We start from the raw sequence: 27445 nt of genomic DNA, 5'->3' as shown, positions 1-27445 counted from the left end.
GTTTTTCTGCATGTGACCGATGTCTTTGGTTGCACGCCTACTGTGATTTAATGGTTAGTCTTGTACATTCATTTATTCTACAAATATTTATTAAGCATCTGCCATGTGCCATGAATTGTGGCTACAGAGGATTCAGAACCGATTCTTGCTCTCAGAGAGCTTACAGGCTTAGCCAGGATCCAGATGAGGAAGCAGATGATTATTAGACAGTATGAAAACTGCTATGAGGTCAGGCAGGACATAAAGCAGGTGCCAAACTCACCTCATGGAAGGCCCAGGGAATGCCTTCTGGGAGAGGGGCCACCTACAACTTGAAAGCTGAAGCGAGTTTACCTAGATGAGGGAAGAGTGTCCCACACAGAAGGCTGAATACACATGGAAGTCCAGTGGTGGGGACGGTCCATAGCTTACTAGGGAAATCCCAGGAGCTAGGAGTACATCATAGGAATAAGGGAACACTGTGAGCAGGGCTGGCAACTCAGTGAGACTTTGGTTTTAGGAAAGACAGTCTGTGGGCTATGAAAAGAGAAAATGAAGTTGGGAAGGTGAGGTAGAGGTAGGGTGGGGGATTCTGCGAGGAATAGATGGGGGTATGGAGGGGTTGATGAGGTCAAAGTCCATTGTATACATGTGCAGAATTCTCAAGGAATGAATAAAAAGGAAAGTCACTTCCAGGGCTAAAGTGAATTTGGAGGGGGAGAGAGTATAAAGAAGAACCATGAGGTGAGCGTACTAAAGCATTTAGGCCTGAAGTTCTGCTTAGCTCTATCTTTGTGTTTCCTGGTATATTTGTCCCTTAGCACATGTATAGGCGGCCTTTATGTGCATCTCCATGTACCCAGGCCTGTGTCCTGGTTGACTCCATGCCCTGGCCTCTGGATCTACAAATTTAGACCTCCTGGCTCTAGGTCCAGGAGCCATCACAGAACATAGGCAAGGTAGGGCTGACCCAGCAGCTGTTCTACATGAGAGCGTTTCACCAGCCAGCATGAAGTCCAGCGGGGATGAAGCCTTGGTGACTCTTTCAGCAGCTTCTTGCCTAGTACCACTGGCACATCTGGGCCCTGGTGCTTCTGTATATAAGACCCAGTAGGTCCTGTTACCAGCTGGATATCTGTGTGCTGAAACTGTCCTGAGGGAGAGAAGATGGAGCAGCAGTTAGAGCTGTGAGGAGGCCTGAAAGCAGGGAATCTAGGAGGAAAGTGGCAGGGTGGAGCATCAGGCCTACAGGAGGGGAGAGGCTGGACACTGTGGAAACCGTGGAAGAGCCAGATGGGACAGGGCTGTGGCGTGGACAGTCAAGATAGCAGAGATAAAGAAAGCAGCTGGGCTTGGAGAAGACAGGAAGATACAGGGGAAGAAGAGGTTCAAGGAGCCTCAGGGAGATGAAGCTATCTGTCTGACCTATCATTGCTGGCCTCAGGTGCTGCTGGGGTCTTCACACTTCTTATAGTGTGGCTACTTACAGCCTTCTTTCAGAGAAGGCTAAAAATGCAGATGGCGCTTTATAATACTAAAGAGCTTGCTGTGTCTTTCTCTGTTTAGAACCTTTCATGGCTTCCCCCTCCCATGGTGCCTTTGAGATGAAGTCAAATTCCTCCTCTTGAAGTTCAGCTTGATCACGCCAGTGCTAGCTCCTCCCAGTCTCCATTCCTTTCCCCCACGCTCCTGCTTAGCCTTGCAGATGCAGCACCCTCCCTCTCGAGCTCCAAGACTTGGGATACTGTAGCTTCCTGTGCAGCTCACTTGACACTCACCACTCCCGGTGATCACTAGTCTATGGCTGACTCGTTCCTTTTCCCATATCAGGAGCTTCCCAAAGGCAGAGTTTGCTTTTCATTTCTCTTCAGAGTCGAGAGCACTGAATGTGAGGGGCTCACTAGACCTTCACCCTAAACGAGGTTTCTGGGCTGGAGAAAAGGCTCAGAGCTTAAGGGCCCTTGCTGTCCTTGCAGAAGTCCTGAGTTTGGTTGCCAGCACCCACATAGGCTCACAAACTTCTTTAACTCAGATTCCAGGGAATCTGAGGCCCTCTTTTGGCCTCTGGGGTTACCCAGCATACACATGGTGCACACACATATGTGCAGGCAAAAAACATTTATATACACAAAAATAAAAAGAAAGGAAGAAAGAAAGAAAAAAAGGACTGGTACACCATAGTTCCTCTCAACCTCAGCAGCACTTACCCATCAGGCCACGGGCTGAGGGGCTGAGGCCTGAGCCATTGGCCACATAGAACCCCAAATGGGGTAGTTGTAGTGTGCTGGGGTGTCTGTAGTGGTGACGAAGAATCAGGAAGTTGAGGCGGGGCCCAAGTTGGAGGGTGAGATGGGCTGCAGAAGTGACATGGAGCTCCAGGTGGGGCTTCTTCACCAGGGCAGGTTGGTCCCAGGGTAAGTTCAAGGTACCCTCCCCTTGCACAGATATGGAACTGCGGCTTATTGTAATAGTGTAGGCCCGGGGTTTATCTGAAGTGATTGTGATGATCTGGAAGTATGTACGGGTCTGGTCCTCATGGCCTGGTCTTGGTGGTGCTCCAAGCAACTTCCCACTCACATGCAACCCTATAAGGGGGAGATGCAGGCATAGAGCACAGGTTTCCACCCCGGCACGCACATGGTGACCCACTGCACAGGCAGGTGTGAGGTCTCAGGGTTTAGATGATATAATTCAGATTTGTGGCTAGAATGCTATCTCTCATGTGGAAATGCTTCCACCATGGTCCATCCTGAGCTGTGTGTAAGGGGAACATGTACACAATGCTTATCCTAATGTGACTATTTCCATGTATATGTGAATACTTGCCATTGCTGTATAAATCTGTGTGTTTGGTTATATTCTGATGAGGATCTCTGGAAATATCAGTGCATCCACATGTTTGAAGAAGATGGCATGTTACAATGTGTATTTTTGGTTGTATGATTATATGTGCCTCTGGATATGTTGATGTTCTATGTCTTGGTTGTAAGATCTGTTGGCATGTATAAAGTGTCAGAATGCATGCATCTAGACGCATGCCAGTGTGTATCAGGTGACTATTTCTGTGCACTAGTATATTTCATGTGTCTGATGTGCCAGGGAATATGTGCTACTTCTGTATATTTGATTCCTAGAAATTGGGATGAACCTGGAAGCAACAGGGCTTCTATGTCTGAATGTATTGATGTGTGTGGGTTACTGTGTGGTACATATTTGCACATTTATGGATGGGTATGTGGAATGTCAAAATAATTTACCGTATGCCCTAGTATGTATCTCTGACAATCTTAGTATTTTTATCAATGTGCTTGTTTTCATTTTTTGTACCTTTAAATGTTATTTATTTATTTAATTTTTGATTTATTTATTTTTGAGACAGCCTCTCACTATGTAGCTGTGGCTGTCCTGGTACTCACTATATAGACCAGGCTGGCCTCAAACTCACAGAGAATCCTTCTGCCTCTGCCTCCTGAGAATTGGGATTTAAGGCATGTACCACTATGCCTAGCTTTAGATTTATATATGTATTATTTATGTGTGTGAATATTTTGCCAGCATGTATGTATGTGTACCATGTGCATGTCTGGTGCCTATGGAGGTCAGAAGAGAGTGTTAGATCCCCTGGAACTAGAGTTAGAGATGTTTGTGAGTCATGTGTTTGCTATACTATGTATTCTTGTATATTACAAGGTACTATACATAATTATTATTTTATCTATTATAAAATATAAATATAGAGAGCATATAATATTTACATTATACATATATGTATTATACACATATTATATCATCTATACATATATGTATGTGTGTATGTATGTATGTATATATGTACATAATTCTGGGTCTCCAGAACTGTAAGCCAACACAAATACTCTTTACAAAATAGTGCCCCAGTATATAAAATATATCATTATTTTATATACTCTACTATAAGGTATATATAGTAAAGTGCTAAATGTCTATGGTTGTTAACATGAGAACACCCAGCTGTGGTCTTGTGTGGGAATGGAATCCTTGGGGTTCTCACCTGCCTTAGGGTCCTCTATAAGCTGCAGTAGGTCCCCTGGGCGCCCATCCAGTGTGAAACAGATCTTGTCTCCTGAGTGAGGAATGTGGATCACAAAGTGGGGGTCCCCATCCACTGTAAGGCAGGAGATGGAACTCTGAAGTTATGAGTCTTGAAGGAATGGGGAAAGGAGAGTGAAGGAGAAGAGGAGAATGGAAGAATGTCTATTTTCAAGAAAGAGGGAGAGGGAAAAATGAAAGAGAGGGAGAGGAAGGGAAGAAGGGAGGGAGGGAGGGAAGGAGAGAGAGAGAGAGAGAGAGAGAGAGAGAGAGAGAGAGAGAGAGAAAGAGAGAGAGAGAACCCAGTGTCAGTCCAGTGTACAGAGTGGTGGGTGGTTGGGAGTGGATTACCAGAGGACGAGAAGGTGAAGATGCCTGGCAATGTGCCTGCAAAGGACAGAGGACACAGATCAATAAAGAATTGATCTAACACATCCTTAACAACCCTGGGACCCTCTGGTTTCTGAGTCCTAGGTAAGGGCCAAATTCCTGAGCTCTGTATTCAAACTTTTTCTGGAATTTTTTCTCCAATCTTTTCTTTACGCTTTATCCTATACTAGTCAGATTGACTTATTAGTTATTGTTTTTTTAAGTCAGGGTCTCACTGTATAGCCCACGCTGGACTTGAACTCTTGATCCTCCTTCCCTCAGCCTCTGGAGTGCCAGGATCACATATGACCATCACACTTGACCTTCAACTGACTGTTGTTATGAGTGCCTTGCCTTTTGTTGTTGTTGTTGCTGCTGCTGCTGCTGCTTCCTGTTTTTCTTGCCATTTGGAATGTTTTCCTTTCCTTTTTCTTACTCAGAGTCAATTTCTGGTTATCCTTCAAGGTCAGACCAATTGGATGGATTAATGGATTATTAGAGAGTGATTGTTCTAAAAGCTACCTCTTTGGGTTAGCTTGCTCTGGCTTGCTGAGTGATGACTTGCACTGCTTTGACATTCTTTGAGTTCCTACCATCAAGGAGATTCTCAGGAGATGAGCCAACTCCACTTTGGACCTTGAAGAATCTCTTCTTTATGAATTAACCATTCTGTAGCATTCCATTACAGAAGGAGGAGAACATGGTGATGGGGATGGGGGTTGTCTTATTTTTAATTGGAAAAAAATTTCATATAACATACTTTAATTATTTTTCCCTCTCCCCAATTCTTCCCAGATACTCCTCACCTCCTTACATACCCAACTTTATATTCTCTCTCTTTCAAAGCAAACAAACAAAAACAAAAACAAACAAGAAACTGAAAAACACAAAAATGAAAATAAAAAACAAGCAAAAGACCAATAAGATTAAAAAAAAACTGCTCAAAGAAAGCAATATGAGACAAAAGGTCTACAAAAACACCATTGAATTCATTCTGTGTTGGCTAACATGGGCATAGGACCTGCCCTGGTGTGTGACTGATCCACTCAGTAAGATTCCACTGGAGAAAACTAGTTCTACAATAAGTGTTGTTCTAAACTACTCAATTTATGGCAATTTATTACATGCTGATGGAAAATGAATATTTTGCCCCTCCTCTAGGCTCCCACACTGTCAACAATGAATAGAAATGAGGGCTTAGAGGTGTCTTTGCCAGAGGAGCCCCTTGTTTACCTTTTACTAGCTCCATGGAACCACCCTTGGAGTCCATATCATGTTCAGTTCCTCCCAGGATCCTCTCAGAATTGTCATCCCAGTGTGGACTTCCTGCCAAACACAAAGAAATAAAAGGAATCCTTCCCACGCTTGGGTCAAAGAGAAGGCAGGGTCTCACTGTGCAATCCAGGCTTGCTTCCAACTACTGATCCTAATGCTGCAGTTTCCCAAGTACCAGAATTCTATGTGACCTCCATATCTGGTCCTTTCTTCCTTCTGACTGGGAGAGTCCTCACCAGCTATCCAAACTAACTTATGTCTATATTCGTCACAGCTCCTTTCAAGCTCAGATACACTCAAACTTCTTACTCATAACACCTATAAATTCATCTGTTCATTCACTCATTTATTCTTCCAGGCACTGCTTAGGTAGGCGTCAGGATATGATGGTGAGAAAGACATGTGTGGCTCTCACCTGGTGAAATATCATACATAGTCAAGATATAAATGGTGGTGGATGCTATACAAAAAAATTGGACTGATCAAGGAAGTTAAGGCCTGTGGAGGAGGAAGGTGTGTAAGAAAGCTGATCTGAGATCCAAGGTACCGGTTGGAGTTTTAGGACTATAGGAAAGGGTGAATCAAGGAGAAGCAGTAAGAAAGACATACTTGAGTTATGGTTGGGGAGGGTCCAATGGGAGGAGTGCGTGCAGGGAGGGGGGGCAGACCAGGGGTCTAGAGTTCCAAGGATAAGTGGGAATGTGGGAGAAGGTGAAGTCAGTGTGGTGTAGGCATACAGAGCACTCCACTTTGAACTTTATTCCAGGTGTGAGGAAATCGGGGAGCATTATGTAGGAAAGGGACATGAATTGATTTGTTTCTTTGAAAAATTTCTTGGCCTGCAAGACAGCAAGAGGAGATTGGTATGGAGACAAGAAGAGAGCCATTTGAGATGAGATGGTAGAGTTTGTCTGATCTGTGATAGTGGCAGTTGGGATCGTGGGAAATCAGTGGATTTGGGAAACAGATTAGAGGTAACATCACCAGAACATAGAGGTAGATGGGATAATAGGGGAAGTGATGGACATGGTATGTCAAAGATGTGGCTCAATTTTGTGTTCCTGTGAATTATTGCTACCCCCTAACCCTTTCTAACCCTCTGTTATAAAGTAACTCAAGAAATTTTTCTTAAAGAAAGCTGAATAGCGGCATGGTGAAACACATTTCTTTCAGGAGCAGAAAGTATAGGTTCTAGTCCCCGACTAGCTAGCTGTGTGACATTAAACAAGTTGCTTCACCTCTCTGTGCTTCCGTTTCCCTGTGTATAAAATGCATTATCAATAGTTTCTCATGGGGAATTAAATGGTAGATTAGAAACATGATATGAAGAGAAGTACCTGTACATAGGGAGAGCTAGAAATTATAATTTAAGTCTTTGGGAAATGTAATGGTAATGACCATTATTTTCCATAAAATGTATGTCCCTTTATTAAGTGGGACTGTTCACAGAGTACAGAACAACCAAGCAGACCTGCCTTACCTAGTGATGTTCCAATTTAGCCTATCACATTCCTCCCCTGCTTAGGAGTCAGGAACCATTCTCTTTTTCAACAAGACAAATGTCAACTCTACTTTAGCCAGTTTGCTTCTGTTTAACCTTTCCAGTCTTATCTGCCAAGGCCTCTGATTCTGTGCCTATGTACCGAGGTCTAGAAATGTTAACTAGTCCAAAGTCCCAAAGCAACCAAGGAAGCTTCTGGAGCATTACTAAAATCCGTGCATACCGTATACACTCAGCTCTCTCCATTCCCACCCCCTGCTCTGCCTTGGTCTCTTGCCAGCAGCACTCACCATCTCTGTCAGGAGTGAGAAATGTATAGAAGACTGGTGGGTTCGAGGACTCCACGAACTTGGACTCTACCACTGACTCTGGCAGCAGCTGGAGCTTTTCTGGGAGAAGATGAAGACTGATAGCCTCAGGGGGAGTGCTGGAAGGCAGCAAGATTGGGAGGTTTTGGGGAGATGCCTCCTGACATAGAACCAGAGCTTCTGGTTAGGGCCATTATTAGAATCCCTGGCAGAGATGGTCCCAGAACTTGCCTGGTGCTCTTGGGTCCTAGTAGCGGCTCTTGCTGATGCCACAGTTTTGTAGTGGGTAGCAGAGAGAGCGGAGTAGGGGCCAAGGAAGAAGGGAGAGGTTCCCCAGGACTAGATGTGGGCACAGTACTGCTGGGACTTGTGGAACTTGGAAGTGTGTTCGAAAATGTGCCGACACTCTGAGGAACTAGTGGCCTGGGTCTGGCAGGTAGTGGGATTTGGGCGTTATAGGGAGTTGGGGTTCTGGACTTGGATAATGGTAAGCTAGTAGAAGTTTGGTGAGATGAGACACTAGATTTAGGAGATGAAGGAATTTTAGGAGACTTGGGAAAGACAATCCATGATCTAGGGTGTGGTAAATTTGGGGGAGTCTTGGGAACAAGACCCTTGGAGCTGAGGTGTGATGGGTGCTTGGATATCTGAAATGTGGAGATAGATTTGGGCAGTGGCAGGCTTTGGAGTATCTGTGATATGGATTCCCCAGGTTGAGGGTATGATGGGGCATCTGGTGTAGGTTGGGCATCTGATGAAGCAGGAAGTTTGAAATGAGTAAATGGATTAAAATGTTTCATAGTGCTACCTTTGGGCTGGGCAGGGGTGACAGGATTCAGAGGTAGGACATATGTCCTAGAATTAACAAGTGATAGAACACCAGGATTCTGGTGTGATGAAGTGCCAAGTTTCAGAGGCAATGGGACATTAGAACTTGAAGGCACAGGAGTTGTCAGTGCCAAGGTACTGGAATCTTGTGCTGGAATTTGAGACTTTGGTTGTACTGAAGCTGGTAGGCTATTAGAACACTGACCCAGTGCTCCCTGCTCCTTGGAACTGGGTACTTTCTTTTTAGGGACAGTAATAGTTGAGGTTGGTTTCATAGGCCTTGATTTGGAAGAGACCTCAAGGACTGAGGCTGGTTGAGCTGTGCCTGCTCCTAGGCCAAGGCTTTTGCTAGATGAGGGTGTGACTGTTCTTGTCTCAGCTGTAGTGGATGGCTGGCTCATGGATTTCTCATTGGTCTTCTCGAGGTGCGCCATGACCAGTGAGGTTAGAGGTGTGACAAAGTTGTATTGAAGGGATAGGTTGAGGGCTTTGGCAGCCAGCAGACGGCGAGTGGTAGTGTCCCGGGCTTGGAAGCGTGCCTCCAGCAGCTCCCCAATTGTGACATAAGCCCACAGGCGGTGGATAAAATGTGCCACATTGAGGGCAGGTTTCCCTGAGCAACCAAAGGCTTTCTGGCTGCTGTTGGTGGCTTCTTCACTATGGTGGGCCACAAGAAGCTGACCATTGGGGCCACGGGCTGCTAGGTGGATGCCCAGTTCTTGTTCACCTGGTTGCACCTTGCCAGCTACCACCAACTCTGAGCCACAAAAATAGTTAGGAAAATGGGCCCTAGGGGAGGCCCCAACCAAGCCCCCCAAATAGTCCAAGCGCACATCTGCCAGCAGAGGCTTGGAAATCTCATCATAGAAACCCTCTAGTTGCAAAGCTGCATCACTGTCTTCATATATGCGTCTTGCTTTTCCATGGTTCTCCAGGGACAAACGGCGCAGCAGTGAGAAGTCAGCATCATCCCCAAAGGCCAAGCTGAAAAGAGATACCCTGTGGCCCAATGCCTGACGGATGTTGGAAAGGATCACACTTGGAGTTGTCACACCGGCTGTGGGCTCCCCATCTGTCAGGAACATGATAAGAGGAATCTGCCCCACACCACGGCCCTTTCCAGGCTCCTGGTTGCTATGGTTCAGCACTGATGCGGCTGCCAGAAGAGCTGCGCTGATGTCGGTCCCTAATTGGGGAGCAGACTGTGAGATCACTTTCTCAGGCCATTTCCTACCCCCACTGTAGACACACCATGCTCCCAGGCTCATCCTCCCCACTTTATCTTTTCTCACGATGTTCCCACTGCCTGTCCCTCCTAACTCCTTCACGCTTGCCCTGGCTCACGTGACCTGATAGTGGAGCCCAGATGTCCTTGTCCTTTATTACTCCTGGTCTCAAACCATTCTTTGATTGTTTCCCAGGGTGTGTGTGGGGTGGGGGGCAGGATTGTTTCCTTCTCTAGTCAGATGACAGCCACCCAAAGGGAGCCTCACCACCTTCTTGCCACAGGGGAGAAGATGGCTTAGATGACAGAGGCAGAAATCTGGGGAAATGGTGTAAGCATTTGAGATACAGGATTTAACAAAAGTCAGAACTGGTGCAAATGCTTGGAAATAAAATCTACAATATTGAATTTTAAAAGTCTTAGAAACATTTGCGCTTGCTTTAAGGAAGACGAAACTTTGGTCCAAAGAGAAACATGTGAAGATCCAGGGGAAATCAACCATGTTCTTTCTGTCAGGAGATGAAGATAGGAGGCATGGTTATGTATGCAAAATGTGAAAGTGATGTTTCTGGCAGAGTGATAAATAAGAGGCATGGGAGAATGAAGAGAAGGGCTCAGAAATGTCCTGTCACCACAGACTATCACCACAGCCTGTCCATTTGGGTAGGCAGGTATAACACTTACAGCCATCCGCTTCCATGCGACTCAGGTAGGTTTTAGCACTGTGGATATTCTGGACAGTGGCTTGGATCGAGCCTTCGGCTTTCCAGATGTTAACTTTGTCAGAAAAGGAAATGATATTGAAGTAGTCACTAGCTTGCATGTCACTGAGGATCGTGTTCATGGCCTTTTTAGTCTGTGGCATAAGGGTGAAAGAGAGGATGAGAGAAAATTTGAGCTCCATGAACTTGAAAGGCTCTTTCCACAAGACACTTAGCTCAGAGTGCTTTATGGTTTTAACTGTATTTGACCCTTCCTTTCTGTGAGTTGAGGATATCAGGTCAAAATGTTTGTCAGGCTTTATGGTAGGCTTAGAAGTTCACTGTCCAATAGAGAAAAAATTCAGTTCTTAACTTGCAAGAGTCACATTTCAAGTGTTAAATGACCACATGTGGCCGGTGGCTACTTGTACTAGATAGTACATAATTTGAGATTATCATCAAGAAAGTTCCAATGGAACCACATATGGTGGTACATGGCTGTAAACACCATTCAAGAGGCTGAAGTTGAAGGATTACCAGTTCTAAGACAGCCCAGGATACATAGACTATCAAAAAACAAATGAATAAACAGAAGAAAAGTCTACTGGACAGCTCCACTTTCAAGTTTTCAGGTCTGTCCTTCCCAGAGCTCGACAGTCTGCAGGGTCAATGGTTTCTGAGTGTGCGATCCTGGCCAGAATAATGTCAGTCCTTTCAAGATGGAGGACCTCATGATTACAGAGCTAGCTAGCTGGCTGCTGGACTTTGGTATGCTTTACTTCTCCTCAGATCTGCTTCTGAGCCTCAGTCCCCTGTTTACTTCAGGACTACTGTCTCATCAGACCCTGGATAACCCAGATTCCATTTCAACTGCATAACTTTGCCATTGTGCCCTTAAATAGCACAACATTTCTCCTTCATTTGTTCACATCATCAATGGGCTTTTACTTGCCGCTTCTCTGGAAAGCACTTTCCTGAGCTGTCTGCTTTCAACCTTCTCACCCAGACAGTCTCTACCCCAGACTGCTCACTAACAGCCTTGCATGGAATATTTTCACTCTCCATCCACATATCCAACACTCTGATAACAAGTCACAGAATGTTTCCTCTTTCTCTCTCTTTCCCCATGACAATATTTCACATGGAGCTAGGCATGTAGGACGGTGAATAGAAAGTAGATTCTAGTATTAGGTACCATTTATGGGACACTTCCTATGTTCCAGACATTGTTGAATACCCTAGCTGTATCAGTTCATACAGGCTTTACAGAAGCATAGTGAAGAAGACTAAGATTATCCCCATTTCTAGGTAATGGCACAGAGGCTCACAAAGATAGAAATAGTCATTGGCTCAGAATCACAAATCACTGAGAGGTGTTAAGGGCAGGCAATAGAGCTCAGTCAATATTGTGCTTCTTAGAATGCAGGAAGCCCTATGCTCGATCTCAGCACCATATAAACTGGGCATGGTTGTGCATAACTATAATTCCAGCACTTAGAATTTAGAAGGAAAAGGATCAAATGTCAAGGTCATCCTCAGCTACATGTTGAGATTGAGGGCAGCCAGGGCTATTTCAAGAAGCAGTGATTCAGAAAAGGAGTAGCAAGTGTTAAAAAAAAAAAAGTAACAACAATCATCTTACACTATCAAAAAGGGAGACAGTTATGGATTTCAGAGGCCCCAGGAAAAGTCCTCGTTACCTGTTGCAACTTAGTTCCAAACATGGAGCCGCTGACATCTATAACAAATACCACATTCTTCTCCACTGGTGGGAGGCCTCTGGGGGCAAAGTAGTGAATAAAGTAGCCACCATAGATCTGGACAAAAAGAAGGGAGCCAAGATGAACAATGCTGAGAGCCAATGCGAACCAGGCCCCTCTCACTCTCCTGCATCACACCCTGCTCTTCCCTTCCCAGGCCAGCTCCCTCTCCCTAGATGTCTGTTGGCTCAGCCTTGCTCTGCACACCAGAACCAAACCTCTGCTCTTGAGCCCTTCATCGCAGACCTTGCCAGGAGCAGCAGAGGGAAGAAGAGAAGCTTGGGGCCCAGGCCTACAAGGGTCAGCATCTCTGTACTGTGTGAGTTCCTGTCCCTGGGACAGCCAGACTTGCACAGGCTCGGGGGTCCCCGGGGACGTTTGTCTGGGCTCCAGGAACGGAAAGTATTGTTTTAACCTCCCTCAACAGAGTGAGCCGGGGGCCCAGCTCATTGCTGCCAAGGGCTGGGAGCTCACAGGGCCTCCTTCTCCTCCTAAACACTCCTTTCTGCTGTTGCTGGGCAGAGCAGGGAGGGAGGGAGGAAGCAGAGGCCAACAGAGCTGTCTGTGCAGAGGGGATTGGTTAGCACCAGGTACAGATGCCTTGGGCTGTCCTGATGTAATTGGCTGCCGCTCCCTGCCCCCACACTCCATCTTTCCCTCTGCAGAGCCTGAGGGCTGGGTCCCTGCAGGGAAGGGAAGGAGATGGGCCTGGAGGCCCCTCAGGACCAGTGTCCTCTCCAGCCCAGGGAGGCCTAGGCTGCCTAGGGGTCTAGGCTGTCCTGGAGCCTGCAGTTTGAGCCCTAAGGCCTGAGGGCTGCCCAGGGCAAGCAATATTTGCTCCTGCCTGCCCTCAATCACCCTGGGAGCTCCCTTCTTTTCCAGAGGAGAGGGAATGGGAAGAGGAAATGCTTTCCCCCTCCATCCCTGCCTCTGAATTAATCCACACGGAATGGGAGGCCTATTCCACACAAACCCGGCTCCTTGTCCCATTTCCCCAAGGCTTCTATCACTCACCCACCCTGTCACTGTCAAGCCATGGGCAGAATCCTCGGGGTGGGGGGGCTCCTATGTGCCTGGTATACCTGGGGGAGGAAAGTGTGCCCACCAATCCTGACTGCATTCTAACCGGATTTCTAGTGGACAGCTTATAGCCTGGGTGCCAGAAACTGGCCAGCAAGCTCCCACAGCCCTTTTAGTCAATCACCACATAGTCTCAGTCCCTGGGCACACTGAAGGGCACCAAGTCATGTGCACTTGCACAGCCCACCTTGACTGCGGAGGGGTTCACATGCCTCCTGCTGAGGGCCATGCCTTCTTGCCATGGACCCTGTATGAGGTCAACCATGGTATTTCTGTGTCAACTGCTCTCCCAGGTTGCACCGTACTAGGTCTTCTTAGAGCGTGGGCAAGCATGTACTTTCCACCCACTGACACAACCCTCTGCTCCCAGTTACTTGGGACTTCTCACCAGCTTCTTTCCCACTGGGAGCTAAAGACATGGGCAGCTGTGAGAGTCCCCTACCAGTGTTCATTCCCATTGAACCCGCAGCACGTGCTGCTCCCAGACTCACTGCCTCCACCACTAAAGGCATCTAGGACAAGCTTGTTTCCTAAGCCAGCAGATGGCTTTGGACTCTGAGCAGACCCCACCTCACTGATGTGTTTCCCTCTTGTAAGCTCTGGGGTTCTGAGACCCTGAGCTCTCCTCCTGCCATCACAGGCCACCTCTTCAGAGCACTTTCTCTAGGTCCCTTTGTCCCCACACCCACCCTCGCACCCCCAACCAAGACAGCATGTGCAAAGTTTTCCAGGTCATTGCCTGCACTGGGAAAGCTTAAGACAGTGAAGCAAGCTGGTGGAGCAGGCCTTTCGAATTTGGGTCCCGGTACTTTGAGCCATTTTGACAGTGTAGACTGATCATTGTAAGATTCCCTGTCTTACTTACTGCAGTCCTTCCAGCCCTGCCTCTTGGCAATAGCTATCACTGTCCTGAGTCTCTCTAAGCATCCCTGCCATAATTCTGCATGTTCTGTCATGCCCTGCCCCGCCCCTGTGCCGCCTTTTCCTTCATTCACTTCAGGCAACACCTATTCACTTTTGCCATAGAAAGGTAGTTGTTACCACGTCTCAGGAAGACTGTCCTGATGCCTCTATGCCTGGAATCACACACACACACACACACACACACACACACACACACACACACACACACACACTGCTTAGCACAGCACCTATAGTGAATTTGATCTCAGATGACAAAATGGATCTGTCTGCTTCAACCAGGAGCTAGCCAAAGGAGAGACAGGGAGCTTAGTCCAATCCCTTCGCAGTTTCCAGCACCAGAGTTGGGCCCTAGTCTGCAGAGTTTCTGCTGGAGGATGTGTCAAGAGAGGGATGAAGGAGCAGTCTTGTCAACAACATTGTATGTGGTGAGGTAGAGGAGAGCACCTGAGGGTGAGATGAGGAGGGAATATAGATGGGTGAAATGTGGAGGGGATGTAGATGGTGAGATGTGGAGGGGATGTAGATGGGTGAGAAATAGAGGGGATGCAGAGTGGTGAGATGTGGAGGGGATGCAGATGGTGAGATGTGGAGGGGATGCAGAGTGGTGAGATGTAGAGGGGATGCAGAAGGGTGATAAGTGGAGTGGATGCAGAAGGGTGAGATGTGGAGGGCATGTAGATAGGAAGGAGTTTACCGAGGAATCGGGGTGGAGAGGCAGATGCTCATCAGTGGAGGAGATGGAGGATGACACACCAGGACAGTAGTGAGTCTGAGCAAATCTTTGCTCCTGTGCTCTTTGGGACTGGCTCAGGTGATGGTGGATAAACTTGCTTGGTGGCCTGAGGCCTTTCAGCAGGATGGCTTGTGTGCTGGGCAGGAGCGGGGAGGCAGGAAAAGCCTTTTGGGGACTGACTTCCCAGTCTTTGGGGTCTTGGGTCAGGGCTGCCCTACTCAGCTGGAGCACAGGAGCTCTTCTCTCTCTCCAGAGGCGTTCAGGCTCAGAGTTGACACATTCCTGTGCAGGAAAAGGCGTCATGATGGGGACAAGTGTTCAGAAGCCAACCACAGCAAGAAAGCCAAGGACAACAGGACACTCTAAGAGCTACAGAAAGCATGTAAAACCAAATACTCAGCAATGCCTTGCTTTGCAAAAGGGGCTGCTCCAGAGCAGGCTAGGGGCTGACACAACTGGGTGGGTCCATGCAGGCCCTGCTTCCAGTCCTCCAGTTCTGTCTGTGAGCTGCATACATGGTTCCCAAGGAGCAAAGCCACTTACCTTGTCCCTGATGGCTAGCTCTCACATATTCCTAGGAACACTCAGAGGGATAGCTCCTATAGCCTAGAGCATGGCCCTGGCCCGAGTGACGGTGTGCCCAAGACCTCTGCAACTCTGGGGTCCAGGTACCTGCACGTCTCCAATGATGTCCTCCATGGCCACATCATAGTGGACCGTGAAGTCGGCCATGATGCCTGATCTGGAGAAGGCAGACTGGTCTTGCAGTGTTGGGGAGAAGGTGATGTGGACACAGGTCTCTCCCCTCTGTATCCTGGTGGATGGGGGCATGTCACCCTCACCTGTATGGGTGTTGAGGTGGTACGGAGGGCTCAGTGCAGAAAAAAGCCATGGGTGGAGACAGTGACAGGGCCATGTGTGGGGAGAGTGAGAAGTGCAGTCCCTCACACTCCCAGCTGCTCCATCAGCCTGGCATGGCCTTCCAGCTGCCCCACTGTCACTGTCATGAGCCCTGTGGCCAGCTCCCGCCCTGCCCCACTCATCACACCCTGCCTGCCAGACCCAGTCCTCCCTTGGCTCCCAGCCCTGGCGGTAGAGGGTCTCTCCTTCACTCATAACCTCACCCTGCCTCACTTCCCACCCAAGCCATGGCCTGTCTCTGGAGGACTCTCATGTCCCCAGCTCCACCAGGAACCTCAGTGTCCTCCTCCAGAGGGGCAGTGTAGTGGGTGGTGAGGACAGAGACAGACACAGTGGCAGGGCTGGGCTCCTCTCCTGTCTTCCTGCTGTGAGACAGGGCAGGCTAGCAGGGACCTCCTCTGGGACACCTCTGGGACTGTGTGCCTCTTCTTCCGCCTCTTCCCCCTGTCACTCAGCATCATGCCTGTGAAGGAGCCCTTCAGAGTCTGGTGAAATCACTCATGACTTTTGCTTCTGGACATTTGCTGAACCGGCTGCAAGATCAACTCCTCTGGAATTTTAGTCCAAGACGAGTGTCCATTTAGAAATGTCTCAGGGCCTCCTTTTCTCCAGAAAATGGAGACTTGGGAATTCTGCTCCCCCTCCTTCCTGCTACAGCTGTCAGGAAGCTTAGGGGCAAGCCGAGCCCCCAAGCTCTGAGAAGCCTGCTCACATCCATTTCCTGGGCTTCCTTCCTTCCAGAAGTCTTTGTTTTGTTTTATCCCCACAGGACTACTTCTATCCTCTGTTTTAACCTTTAAGGAGAAGGGGGAGGGAGCTGCCATTTTTAGCTTGGGGCTTAAGCATGCAGGCTGCTAGATTCAGCTGGCCTGTGCACCCAGGTTCCTGTGCCTGAGCCACTTGTCCCCTTTCTGTGAGCACCAGTCTCCATAGAAACAGCACAGGGGTGGCAGTAGCTCCTAGATCTTAGGAGGTTGCTTTAGTGGTCAACTGTGAGCTTATGGGAAAAGACATTTGGGAGCACACCTGGACCTCCATGAGTGTCCAATGAAGGGAAATGATAGCACCACCACCAGTATTCATTGTGATGCTCTATGTCCCGTGGATGATGCTCTATGTCCCGTGGAGGGAGAATGGTCCCGTTTTTTTGCATGGGTCTCGTGGTGTAGCTCTGTGAGAAAATGACCACTGGCATGAACAAGGCTCTAATATCCATTACTCTCAGCTCCGGGAAAATAAACCTCTCCTTGTGGTCTTGGGTCATAGTTTCTCTCCCTTTCATCTGACAGATCAACAAAGGGAAGCCTTGCTCATTTGGCCCCATCTTATGGCAAAGTCAATCCTGGCCTGGAACCCAGCTTGTGCCACATGCATCATGCTGTCTTTCTGGCTGGGCAGGTTCCCATCAGCCAGACCCTCTAGTGCTGACAATCTCTGCCAGGGTAGCCACTTGAGCTATGTAATTTCCCTCTTTCTGTCTACTTAACTCTCAGAGGAGTGTTTCAATTGGTTTAGTGGTCCCTGAGCTTGGCTGGATATCAAGTTCACTTGAGACTGGTTAAACATGGAAATTTGTGGTTCTAACTCAAGCCTACGGTACCAGGCTTCAGTATGGCAAGGTCCTGGATTCTGTGTTTCCTTCAGATTGTATCATGATTGCCCTGCAGCCAATGCTCCTATTATACTGCTACGGATGGGCTTGAGTGCAAGCCTATTAGTCAAGATTAGATTTTGCCCCACATCCTGGCATCACCTGTCCTAGCTTTCAGCTTTTTTTCTTCCTTTTTTGGTCATTTAGGGAAGAGCAGGACTCATCCCTCATAATCCCTACAGCCTTCCACACTGTTAACACAGTATTTCATGATCCACTATAGTTTGCTTGTCAAACATTAGTCCTTTTTTTTGAGATAGGGTCTCACTGTTTAGACCTGTAAGTCACTATGTAGGCTAAGCAGGCCTTGAACTCACAGAGGTACCTGATTTTGCCTTCTTGTAGCTGGGTTATAGACATGTGCCACCAAGTGTGGTTCATTTATTATTTTTAGTAATTGAATCTATACTTTCAGAAGCTTTTACTTCATGCCCAGTTCATATTGACTTCAAGAATTGGGCAGGTAGTGGACTGGAAATATCTTGAACTCTAAGCAAGTCCCCCTCTCTCTCTGATTTGGGAGGGAAATTAGTATAGGTACATTACTGAAGGATTGTTCCATAGAATGCCCAAGGTTTCCATTCAAAGAATGGCAGTGTCTTTAGTATCTCATAGCCCTGCCCACATACTTGTTTGGTTGTTGGTGCACACTCGGCTGGTCCTCAGTGGAGGTATGTGCACGTAGGCAATGCCTGTCCTTTCAGACACCGTGATTTCTACATTCAGCTTCCTCACCAACTGTCCAGGCCTCAGGCTTACCACCAACTGGTACCGGCCCTGATGTCGTTGTAGAAGTTCTTCATATGCCAGGGCAAAAGTTACCTCTGTGCCTGCTGCCAGCCTAGTGGAGATTCGAAATTTTTCTGATTCCCGGTCCCTGGGCAAGAAGTAGAAATGGATGGAAAGGGTGTTGGATTTCCTGTGGCATAGGGGAATCATTAGATGGCATGCTTCTGCTAAGCCTCATCCTTAACCAACTGGACCTGATCAGGCTTTTTTCTCAATCAAGTCCCTGGGTTGCAGTCAATCATCTAGGCATCTATTCACCAACCTCCCTTCCTTCCTCCTCCTCCTCCTGAACATTCTACCTGAAAAATGATCTCAAAGGTAGCTCTCTCCCTTACAGAAACATGGTTGATAAAAATCTGAATCGAGAACAGAACAATTAGGGGCTAATGCTTTGTTTAACAAAAAAAGGCTTCAATTTACCCAAACAATGCCTCTCTCTCTTTAATAGTCTCCCAACCCTGCCTGATCCTTGTGTTAAACAGAGCTTCTTTATAAAACAATAGTAGGTTCTTAGTAGCAAAATCTAAAGCATTCCTGTAAGATGAAACTCTCTTACAAGTTGAGAGGAATCCATACAAAATATAATATTTGCACCAGACAAATGGGACTCATTTAAGAAGTAAGGCAATCTAGGCCAGCCTCACTTGTTAACCCAGGCCAGAAAGACAAACACTGCATTCTATTTCTCACATGTGGACCCTAACTTCAAACTTTTAGATATCTATGTTTAACTTGGAGTGTCTGTACAAGTCAGGAAGCCAGAAAGGGCCCATGAATGTAGAAGAGGGGTAAAGGCCTTAACGGGATGAGTAGGGCATATGTCCTTTAAAGGAAGGAGGGATATTTGAATCTAAAGTTTTTTTTTTCTTTTTTGTAGATGGGATAGAATTATGTTCCACAGGAGGGATGATTATTGGTCTTGTTTCTGGAGAAAGGACATCATTTGAATGACTATGGAAAAATGCTAAGGTGACCCTCAGAACAGGACTTTATGGTGGCAAAGGTCCAGGGGGAACTGAGGACCCCTGGGCTCCATTTAGCCACACTCAATATGGTGACGTTGGAAGGAAGCAAAGCTAATGGGGAAATGGAACCCAGAGAGCCTTAGGTATAGGAAGAAGTGAAGAACCTGCTATTCTCATGGCTGTGCAGCTTTTGAGCTGTCTGGGTGATGCAATTACAGCTGCATTCACATCTGAGGGGAAAACATTTGGGAGGTGGGGGACAAAGAGAATGGGGCCCGATTAAGAGAACTGCTGAAGTAAGGTTTGTCCATGGCTAGGACTCATACAGGAAAGCAGAGATGGACAGGAATCGTAATATGTGTGCTGGGAGTCTGAAGTTTTAAATATTGATGGGAGTTGTGTATGGGGAGATGAGGATATGAGATATGGGTTAACCAAAATTAAGAATGTATGAAAATTCCTGTTTATGCAAACCCACTACTTTGTCAGATAATTTAAAAGAACATATCAAAAAATAGTTTTAATGGAGGTACCCTACATAGGTGGAAATGCTACTCCCAGAAGCCATGGGTTATTAAACCAAAATCCTAATGTGAGGTGTGGGATATCTCCTTATGAGTTATTGTTCAAAGAGGTTCCAGAAGCCCCCAAATAATATAGGCCATTACCATTTTTTCTAGGTTTCTCACTATAGAAAGATGGTTAAACCTTATTGCTAAAGACACCACACACTTTGATTGTAGGGAATAGATAAACCAATCTTGAACTGACCAGGAAACTTCTTTCCTGATAGCTAGCTTCCCTGGTGCTGGAAGGTTTTATGTAGGCTGCTTGGGGAGAAGATTTATCAGTGATCTTTTCCAGAGCTATATCTAGCATACTACAGTATCAGATTACCAGGCAAGGGGGGGTAACCAGCTACTCTCTGATTGGATTTGAGGCATGCTTCACAAGAAGAATTTCATGCCTGGTACTGAAAAACCTAGTCAAAAGTCTATGGCTAAGGAAGTCACAGGCCCAAAGAAAGAACCTACTATTGTAGTTTTACTAAATGGTCATATTGTTAAAATGCTCTCTACCTTGATCAGAAAAGCTTCTTTTTACACTCAACAGTGATTAGTTAAGAGACCCATAACTGGTCAAAATGCTGAGAATAAGTGACCCAGCCCTAAATAAGATGTCCATATGATCCCCTCTGATGTCCAGGTAACATCATGGAATAGGGAGCAGAAAGAATGCAAAAGCTAAAGAATTTGAAGAAATACTATGAAACAATCTCTTCTGTATATGACATGGCTTTTGTATTCATGGACTCACAGCAGCTGTAATTACCTGCATAAGACCTGCATGAGATCAAGCTAACCAAAATCCCAGCTGGAATGGGAGAAGAGCCCATGAAATCCTGCTCTTTATTAAAGAGTTAGTTGGTGGCTTCTGTGGGGGAAGGAAAGTCATCTTTATTTGGAAGATGTAGTCACTGGTAGGTTGCCCATGCTCCAGTGAATGGCCCACACCCATTTGCAAATGTGCAGCACTAATTGAACTGACAGCATTATAAAGAACAAAAGAAGAGGATATGAAGTTGGAAGAGGGATGCATTGAGGGGGTATGTGGTGATATTTTATAAATAAAGCTTGCCTGGAGATCAGAGGAAATCTCCAGCCATTATAAGTAAACACAAAAGTCATGCAATGTTAGCACATGCCTTTAATCCTATCACTTGGAAGGCAGGGATCTGTCTGGATCTATGTGAGTTCAAGGCCACACTGGGAACAGAGCCAGGTGTAGTGGCACACGCCTTAAATTCTAACACTAATTAATCATGGAGGTCTGGAGGTCTGTACAAACAGACAGAAAGTGACAGAGCTGGGCAGGAAGAGGAAGTGATGTAGCTGAACAGAGAGAGCAAATCAGATGGCAGAACAGCAAGGCATATAGGCATGGGTAGACAGGAAGTAACTCTGTGCTTTTGGAAGCTGTGGAGTTGGTGAGGTAAGGTTGGCTGGTGGCTTTTCCTATTCCTTTGATCGCTCTCAGACTTTAACCCCAATTTCTGGCTCTGTTTTTTTTTTTTTTTATTTATAAGACTGTTTAGAAATTCATCTACAGGGGTATATGAGGGCTTGGATGGAGGATGAGAGTTGGATATGATCAAAATACATTGTATAAATGTATGAAATTTTCAAAGAATAAATAAATAAAATATCCCATTAAAAATAAAAACAAGAAAAGAGAACAACTCACTTGTACATAATCTTCCCCCAAAGCACCAGTTATTAAATAAGTTACATTTTGCTAGCAGAAGAAAGCTGGAATTAGGGAAGAAGTAAACTCCCACTTACTAAACATCTACTGTTATAGGCATTGATATTTACTGACTCACATAATCTTAATGTAATCCTGTGAAGTAGAAATTGTTGTCTTCATTTTACTGAAGTAGAAGATGAGATCCAGACAGAAGGAATATCGTTTTTGGTCACACAACTAAGATAGTTAATCACGTTTAGACCAGATGGAGCCTTACCTGATGCCCACATGAGCGGCTGTCTTTCCTTGCTGATAGGCTTTGTCATAGATTTTCTTTGCCTGGTGTTTTTCCTTGATTTCTGCAACATAGACTTTATTGTCGATGGTCCTGAAAGGGCAGAAAACAAGAAGGGGGAGCAGAGATAGAGAAAGAAAAAAGATGGTTCAAAACATAGTTACAAATAAAATGGAGAAGAAAGGGGATGGGGAAAAGAAAGAAAAAACCTGTCATTAAGACTGAGTGGGAAGAATGAATGACAGCAAGAGAGGGAAGAGGAGATATCCTCCTGAAATCTGTTTGTCAACTGGGGAAAGAGAGACCATATAACAGGTGGTAGACCTGTTGGAGTTTTGTGTTTCTCAAAGTGTTGAATGCTTGCCTTTTAACACACAACAATGTTTTTAGGTGGAACATTTTTATTTTAATTGATGTATATTTGCTATAACATTTATTTTTAAATAAACACACCAAGCTAAGCATGGTAGTGCAGTCCTATAATCCCAGTACTCAGGAATCTAAGGCAGGAGAATCACAAATTCAAGGACATTCTGGGCTATATAGTGAGTTCCAGGACAAGCTAGGCAATTTAGTGAGATTCCATCTCAAGTTTCATACACACACACACACACACACACACACACACACACACACACACACACAATTTACTTCAGTAACTCACAGGTACTGCTGCTTGGGATATGAATAACAACCTAAAAAGTGTGTCTTTTAAAATAAAACACATTAGGTAAATAATATTGTGAATGGTGTAAGTAGTAAATATTGTCAGTGATGCAGGCCCTAAAGGACCTGAGCTGGATCTGACCTGAATGGTCCCTCCCTGACAACTGATGTTCATAGTACCCCATAATGCACCCTACAAACTTCCAAAGTAGGGAAGCAACCAACAGTCCTACCCACCTGTTACTCCTATGAACCACAACAACAGCCAGCATGGCACAATAACCCTAAGGGTGCAGTAGTGGCAGACATACCTTGGTGGTAACCAACAGCTCTCTAATTGGAGTTAAGATCTTCTCAACCAGAGAGAAATGCCTGGTACTGGAAACTTAGCCAGCTATCAGGGCTAATAAAGTCATGGATCTTGGAGGAGAACTTTCAACTGACACTTTACTAAACCAGCATAATCCCTAAGTACAGTCTAAATATTTATTCTTATACTCACATAGAAGTGTAGTTCTAACCCCTAATCAAGGAAACTTCTCTTTGTAACAAACAGAGATTATTACAGAAAACCACAACCAATGAAAATGCAGAGTAGATGGATCCCAGCTGGTCAGTCCATCTACAACACAATGCCTGCACCTAAAGCTCAGGGATCATTGAAGAAGAGGAGATGGAAAGATTGTTAGAGCCAGAGGACCAGGAAGTTTGCTGTGAGATTGTGTCTTCTAGAATGTCAGAGAAACTACACCCATGAAGTCTCAACAATATGGCTGCCTTAACATGGCCTGAACAAAGAAGACACCAATAGGTACTTTAACATGGGAGGAAAGGTCATGAGGCCTCAACCCTACTACAGGAAACTAAGGAATGCTGAAAGTGGAAGAAACAGAAAGGGTTTATTTCAGCTTGCAACTCTTAGGTCACTCTCCATCAATGAGTGAAGTTAGGGCAGGAATTCAAGAAGGGCAGAAATCTGGAAGTAATAGCTGATGCAGAAGCCTTGGATGCATGCTGCTTATTGGCTTGCTCAGCCTGTTTTCTTATAGAACCCAGGACCACCAGCCCAGGGATGGCACCACCTACAATGCCCTGGGGTACCCCCTACCATCAATCACTAATTAAGAAAATGCCCTTACAGGCTTGCCTATAGGCCAACCTGATGGGGGCATTTTCTCAGTTCAACTACCTCTTCCCAGATGACTGTAGCTTGTATCAGGTTGACAAAAAACTAATCAGCACAAGTGATTGTCAACATGACACACAAATACATGCCTGTTAAACTGTAACATTTCTATCTTGTTTATCCCCAAGATCTCATGTTAATATCACAATGTAAAACAGAACAACTTTTAAAAAGTCTCATACTCTTTAAAAAGTCCAAACACTTTTAAAAAGTTCAGCTTCTTTAAGATATCTAAAGTCTCTCTAAAAATTCAAAGTCCCTAACTATGAGCTCTTGTAAAATAGAAAAAAAAAAGTTACATACTTCTTGTCCCAAGAGGAAAGAACCAGGGCACAGCCACAATCAAAGCAAAACCAAACTCCAACAGTGTAAAAAGTCCAGTGCTGGGAATTGACTAACAATCCCCTGGGCTTCAGAGGGCTTGGGCAGCTCCCGTTCCCCAGCTCTGCCATCTACAGCACACACAGCTGGTCTCCTAGGCTCAGGCCAGCTCCACACCACACTTGCAGCTGTCTTTGATTGTCATTCCATAGTCCTGGCACCTGCATGCAGGGTCTGCACTGCCACTGAGGCTGCACCTTCACCAGAGACCTTTCCCAGCCTCTCCCAGTGCCAAGCCTCAGCTGCTCTCCATGACCCTTTCACAGTTTCAAAAACAACACTATATAGGAGACTCTTACACATTCCCAAGTTCAGCTACCAGCTTGAGATGCAGCCTTGGTGTTCCTCCAGGAATCACTTCCCACAAGATTTCACCTCAATGATGCTGGTCTCTTATTAATCACAGCTGATTCTTCAGCCCCAGCTAATCAGCATCGATTGTTCCAGAAAAGCAAAATTTTCACTTTAGTGATACTGGTGTCTTGTTAATCACAGCTTATTTTCAGCCCCAGCTGACCAGAAACCAAAGATTCTCAATTCAAAATATCCTAAGAACAGTCTGATAAAGTCTTTGCTTCCCTAGGAAACTTGACAGTCCAGGGCTCTATAATCTACATTGCTCTCAGCATTCTTATTTTTCACGTCCCCACAGAACAGCTCATCTAATCACTCAACAGCTTTTCTAGTCCAGAGTTTCAAAATCTTCCGCAATCCTCCCCAAAACAACAAGGCCAGGTCTGTCACAGCAATACCCCATGAACCCACTACCAATTTCTGTCCTAGATTGCCTTTTGATTTTGTGATAAACACCATGACCAAATGCAGTTTATGGAGGAAAGGGTTTATTTCAGCTTATGTCTTATCATCATCACGAAGGGAAGTCAGGACAGGAACTTAAACAGGGAAGGATCCTAGAGGCAGGAACTGATGCAGAACAAATAAAGGAGTGCTGCTTACTGTCTTGCTCCCCATGGCTTGCTTAACCTGCTTCCTTATACAATCCAGGGCCACCAGCCCATGGGTGGAACCATCCACAGAGGGCTGGGTCCTTCCATATCAATCCTGAATCAAAAAAAGAACCCAAATACTTCCTTATAGGCCAATCTGATGGAGGCCTTTTCTCAGTTGTGGTTCCGTCTTCCCAGATGTCTAGCTTATGTCAAGTTGACAAAACAAAAACAAAAACAAAAACACCCCAAAACTATTAATCACACTTACTAACTGGTCTCCCTTTTAAACCCTTGCTCTTTATATATTGATCTTATAGCAGTAGAAACATCTATTGATCATTGGTTTATTTGAGACAGGGCCTGAACTCACTGTGTAGACCAGGCTGGCCTAGAGCAACAGAAATCCACCTGCATCTGCATCCAGAGAGCTGAGATTAAAGGCATTCTCCATAATGCCTGGCATATATTGTTAATCTTAAATCAAGCCACTTTACTTCTACTGTTCAAATTCTCTGTAGCTTCTATCTCAACTGAGAATAAAAACGAAACTCTTCACTAGGTACTATGTAGTCTACACATTATGGCTATTACCTCTTCAATCCCATGACTATTTCTGCCACTCACCCTCCTCTGGTCATGCTGCTACTTTTTTCCCTTCTTTCTTTCTTTCTTTCTTTCTTTCTTTCTTTCTTTCTTTCTTTCTTTCTTTCTTTCTTTCTTTCCTTCCTTCCTTCCTTCCTTCTTCCCTTCCCTTCCCCTTCCTTCTTTCCTTCCTCCCTCCTTCTCTCCCTCCCTCCCTATCTCCCTTCCTTCTTTCCTTCCTTCCTTCCTTCCTTCCTTCCTTCCTTTCTTTCTTTCTTTCTTTTTTTTTTTCCAAGACAGGGTCCCTCTGTGTAGCTTTGCGCCTTTCCTGGAACTCGCTTTGGAGACCAGGCTGGCCTCGAACTCACAGATATCTGCCTGCCTCTGCCTCCCGAGTGCTGGAATTAGAGGCGTGCGCCACTACCACCCAGATTCATTCTTTCTTTCTTTCTTTCTTTCTTTCTTTCTTTCTTTCTTTCTTTCTTTCTTTCTTTCTTTCTTTCTTCTTTCCTCTCTCTCCTTCCTTCTCCTTCTCTTTCTCTCTCCATCTTTCCTCTTCTCCCCCCTCCCCATCTCTCTTTTGGCAAAGCTGGGGGTGGAACTTAGGTTCTTGCACATGCTAGGTAAGTTCTATGTGACCAAACTATATCACTAGCTTTTTGAGACAGTGTTTCACTCTGTAGCTTAGGCTAGCCTTGAACTCACCATGTAGCCTTTTTTCTTCTTCACTTTTCTTGGTTTTTGTTTAGTTTGAATAGGGCTTACTCTGCAACTCAAATGCCTTGAACTTGATATTCTTGCCTCTGTCTCTCAACAATTTTAAAAATTAAAATTATTTTTAACTTAAAAGTATATAAGGTGGTGGCTGGGAGATAGCTTAGCCAATAAAATGCTTACCTTGTAAATACAAAGACCCGAGTTTAATCCCCAAAACCGATGCTAAAAAAGACAGGGCATGTATAGTGGGGGCATTTTTGGACTACCAGCATTGGGGAGATAGAGAGAAGTGGATTCTTGGGGTTCACTGGCCAGCCAGCCTAGATTACTGGCAGATTCCAAGCCAGTGAGAGAACTTGTCTCTCAAAAAAAGGTAGATGGTGCCTGAGGACACCTGAAATTATCCTCTGGACTCCATAACTTATGCAAATTGCATGTATACACATATACATACATATTAAAAACCCTCATAAAAGTTGTATGTACTAATGAGTATTTAAAATTTGATACCCATATGATACATGTGTGCAGAGTGTAATGTTTAAATCTGAATAATCATGTATAGCCTCAAACATTTATCACTTGTGGTAAAACTTTCAAATCCTTCTTTGAACCTTTGAAGGACAGTGCACAGTTGTCACCTGTGCTGTACAACAGTGCCTTAGAGCTTGTTGTCCCTATCTGATAGTGATCAGATGTCCCCACCTCTCTTGACCCCTTCCTCCTACCAGCCTTGAGAACTCATCATTGCACCCTCAAATTCTATGAACTTAACCATCTAGATTCCACATGTGAGGATATCATGGGCCACTTGCCTTTCCATGCCTGACATCCTTCACTTAGCATAATGACCATTCCATCCACTTGGCAGGGTTTGAGGGTTTGAAAAAAATTAAATGTATTATTTTATTTTGTGTGCATGGATGTTTTGCCTGCTTATATGACCGAACTTTATGTACATGCTTGGTATCTGCAGAGACAAGGGAAGATGTTGAATCCCCTGGAACTAGAGTTACAGGTTGTTGTGATCTGTCATATGGGTGCTGGCAATTGGACCCAGGACTTCTGGAAGGGCAGACAGCGGTCTTAGGTGCCAAGTCATCTTTCTAACCAAAATTTGAAGGGCTTTTTTTAATTGTTGTTTTTGAGATAGAGTTTTGTTCTGCCTTAGGCTGGTTTTGAACTCCCAACCCTTCTGCCTCAGTATTCCCAATGCTGGTATTATAGGCATGAGCAACTACAACCAGGTCAAAACTAAATTAAAAACAAACAAACAAACAAAAGACAAACCCAAACCAAACTAAACCAAAAAACAACTGTTTGGAAACAGGGCTTTGGTATGTG

At 45.5% G+C, this 27445-nt stretch overlaps 1 protein-coding gene across 1 annotated transcript in view; it reads right to left on the bottom strand.

Moving 5' to 3' along the window:
• Positions 1-920: 920 nt before the first annotated feature.
• Itih6 (inter-alpha-trypsin inhibitor heavy chain family member 6) overlaps positions 921-27445 on the bottom strand; it is a 31192-nt gene continuing 4667 nt past the window's right edge. Inside the window, 12 exon segments of the mRNA XM_036173857.1 lie at positions 921-1132; positions 2187-2564; positions 4010-4123; positions 4399-4434; positions 5650-5742; positions 7483-7666; positions 7668-9514; positions 10238-10409; positions 11955-12071; positions 15424-15593; positions 17953-18200; positions 21602-21712. Of these exon segments, the coding sequence (XP_036029750.1) occupies positions 921-1132; positions 2187-2564; positions 4010-4123; positions 4399-4434; positions 5650-5742; positions 7483-7666; positions 7668-9514; positions 10238-10409; positions 11955-12071; positions 15424-15593; positions 17953-18200; positions 21602-21712 (3682 nt within the window).

The sequence above is a fragment of the Onychomys torridus genome, chromosome X (genome assembly GCF_903995425.1).
Source record: "Onychomys torridus chromosome X, mOncTor1.1, whole genome shotgun sequence".
In the NCBI taxonomy this organism is placed as follows: domain Eukaryota; kingdom Metazoa; phylum Chordata; class Mammalia; order Rodentia; family Cricetidae; genus Onychomys; species Onychomys torridus.
This window is presented reverse-complemented; position numbering and strand designations above follow the sequence as displayed.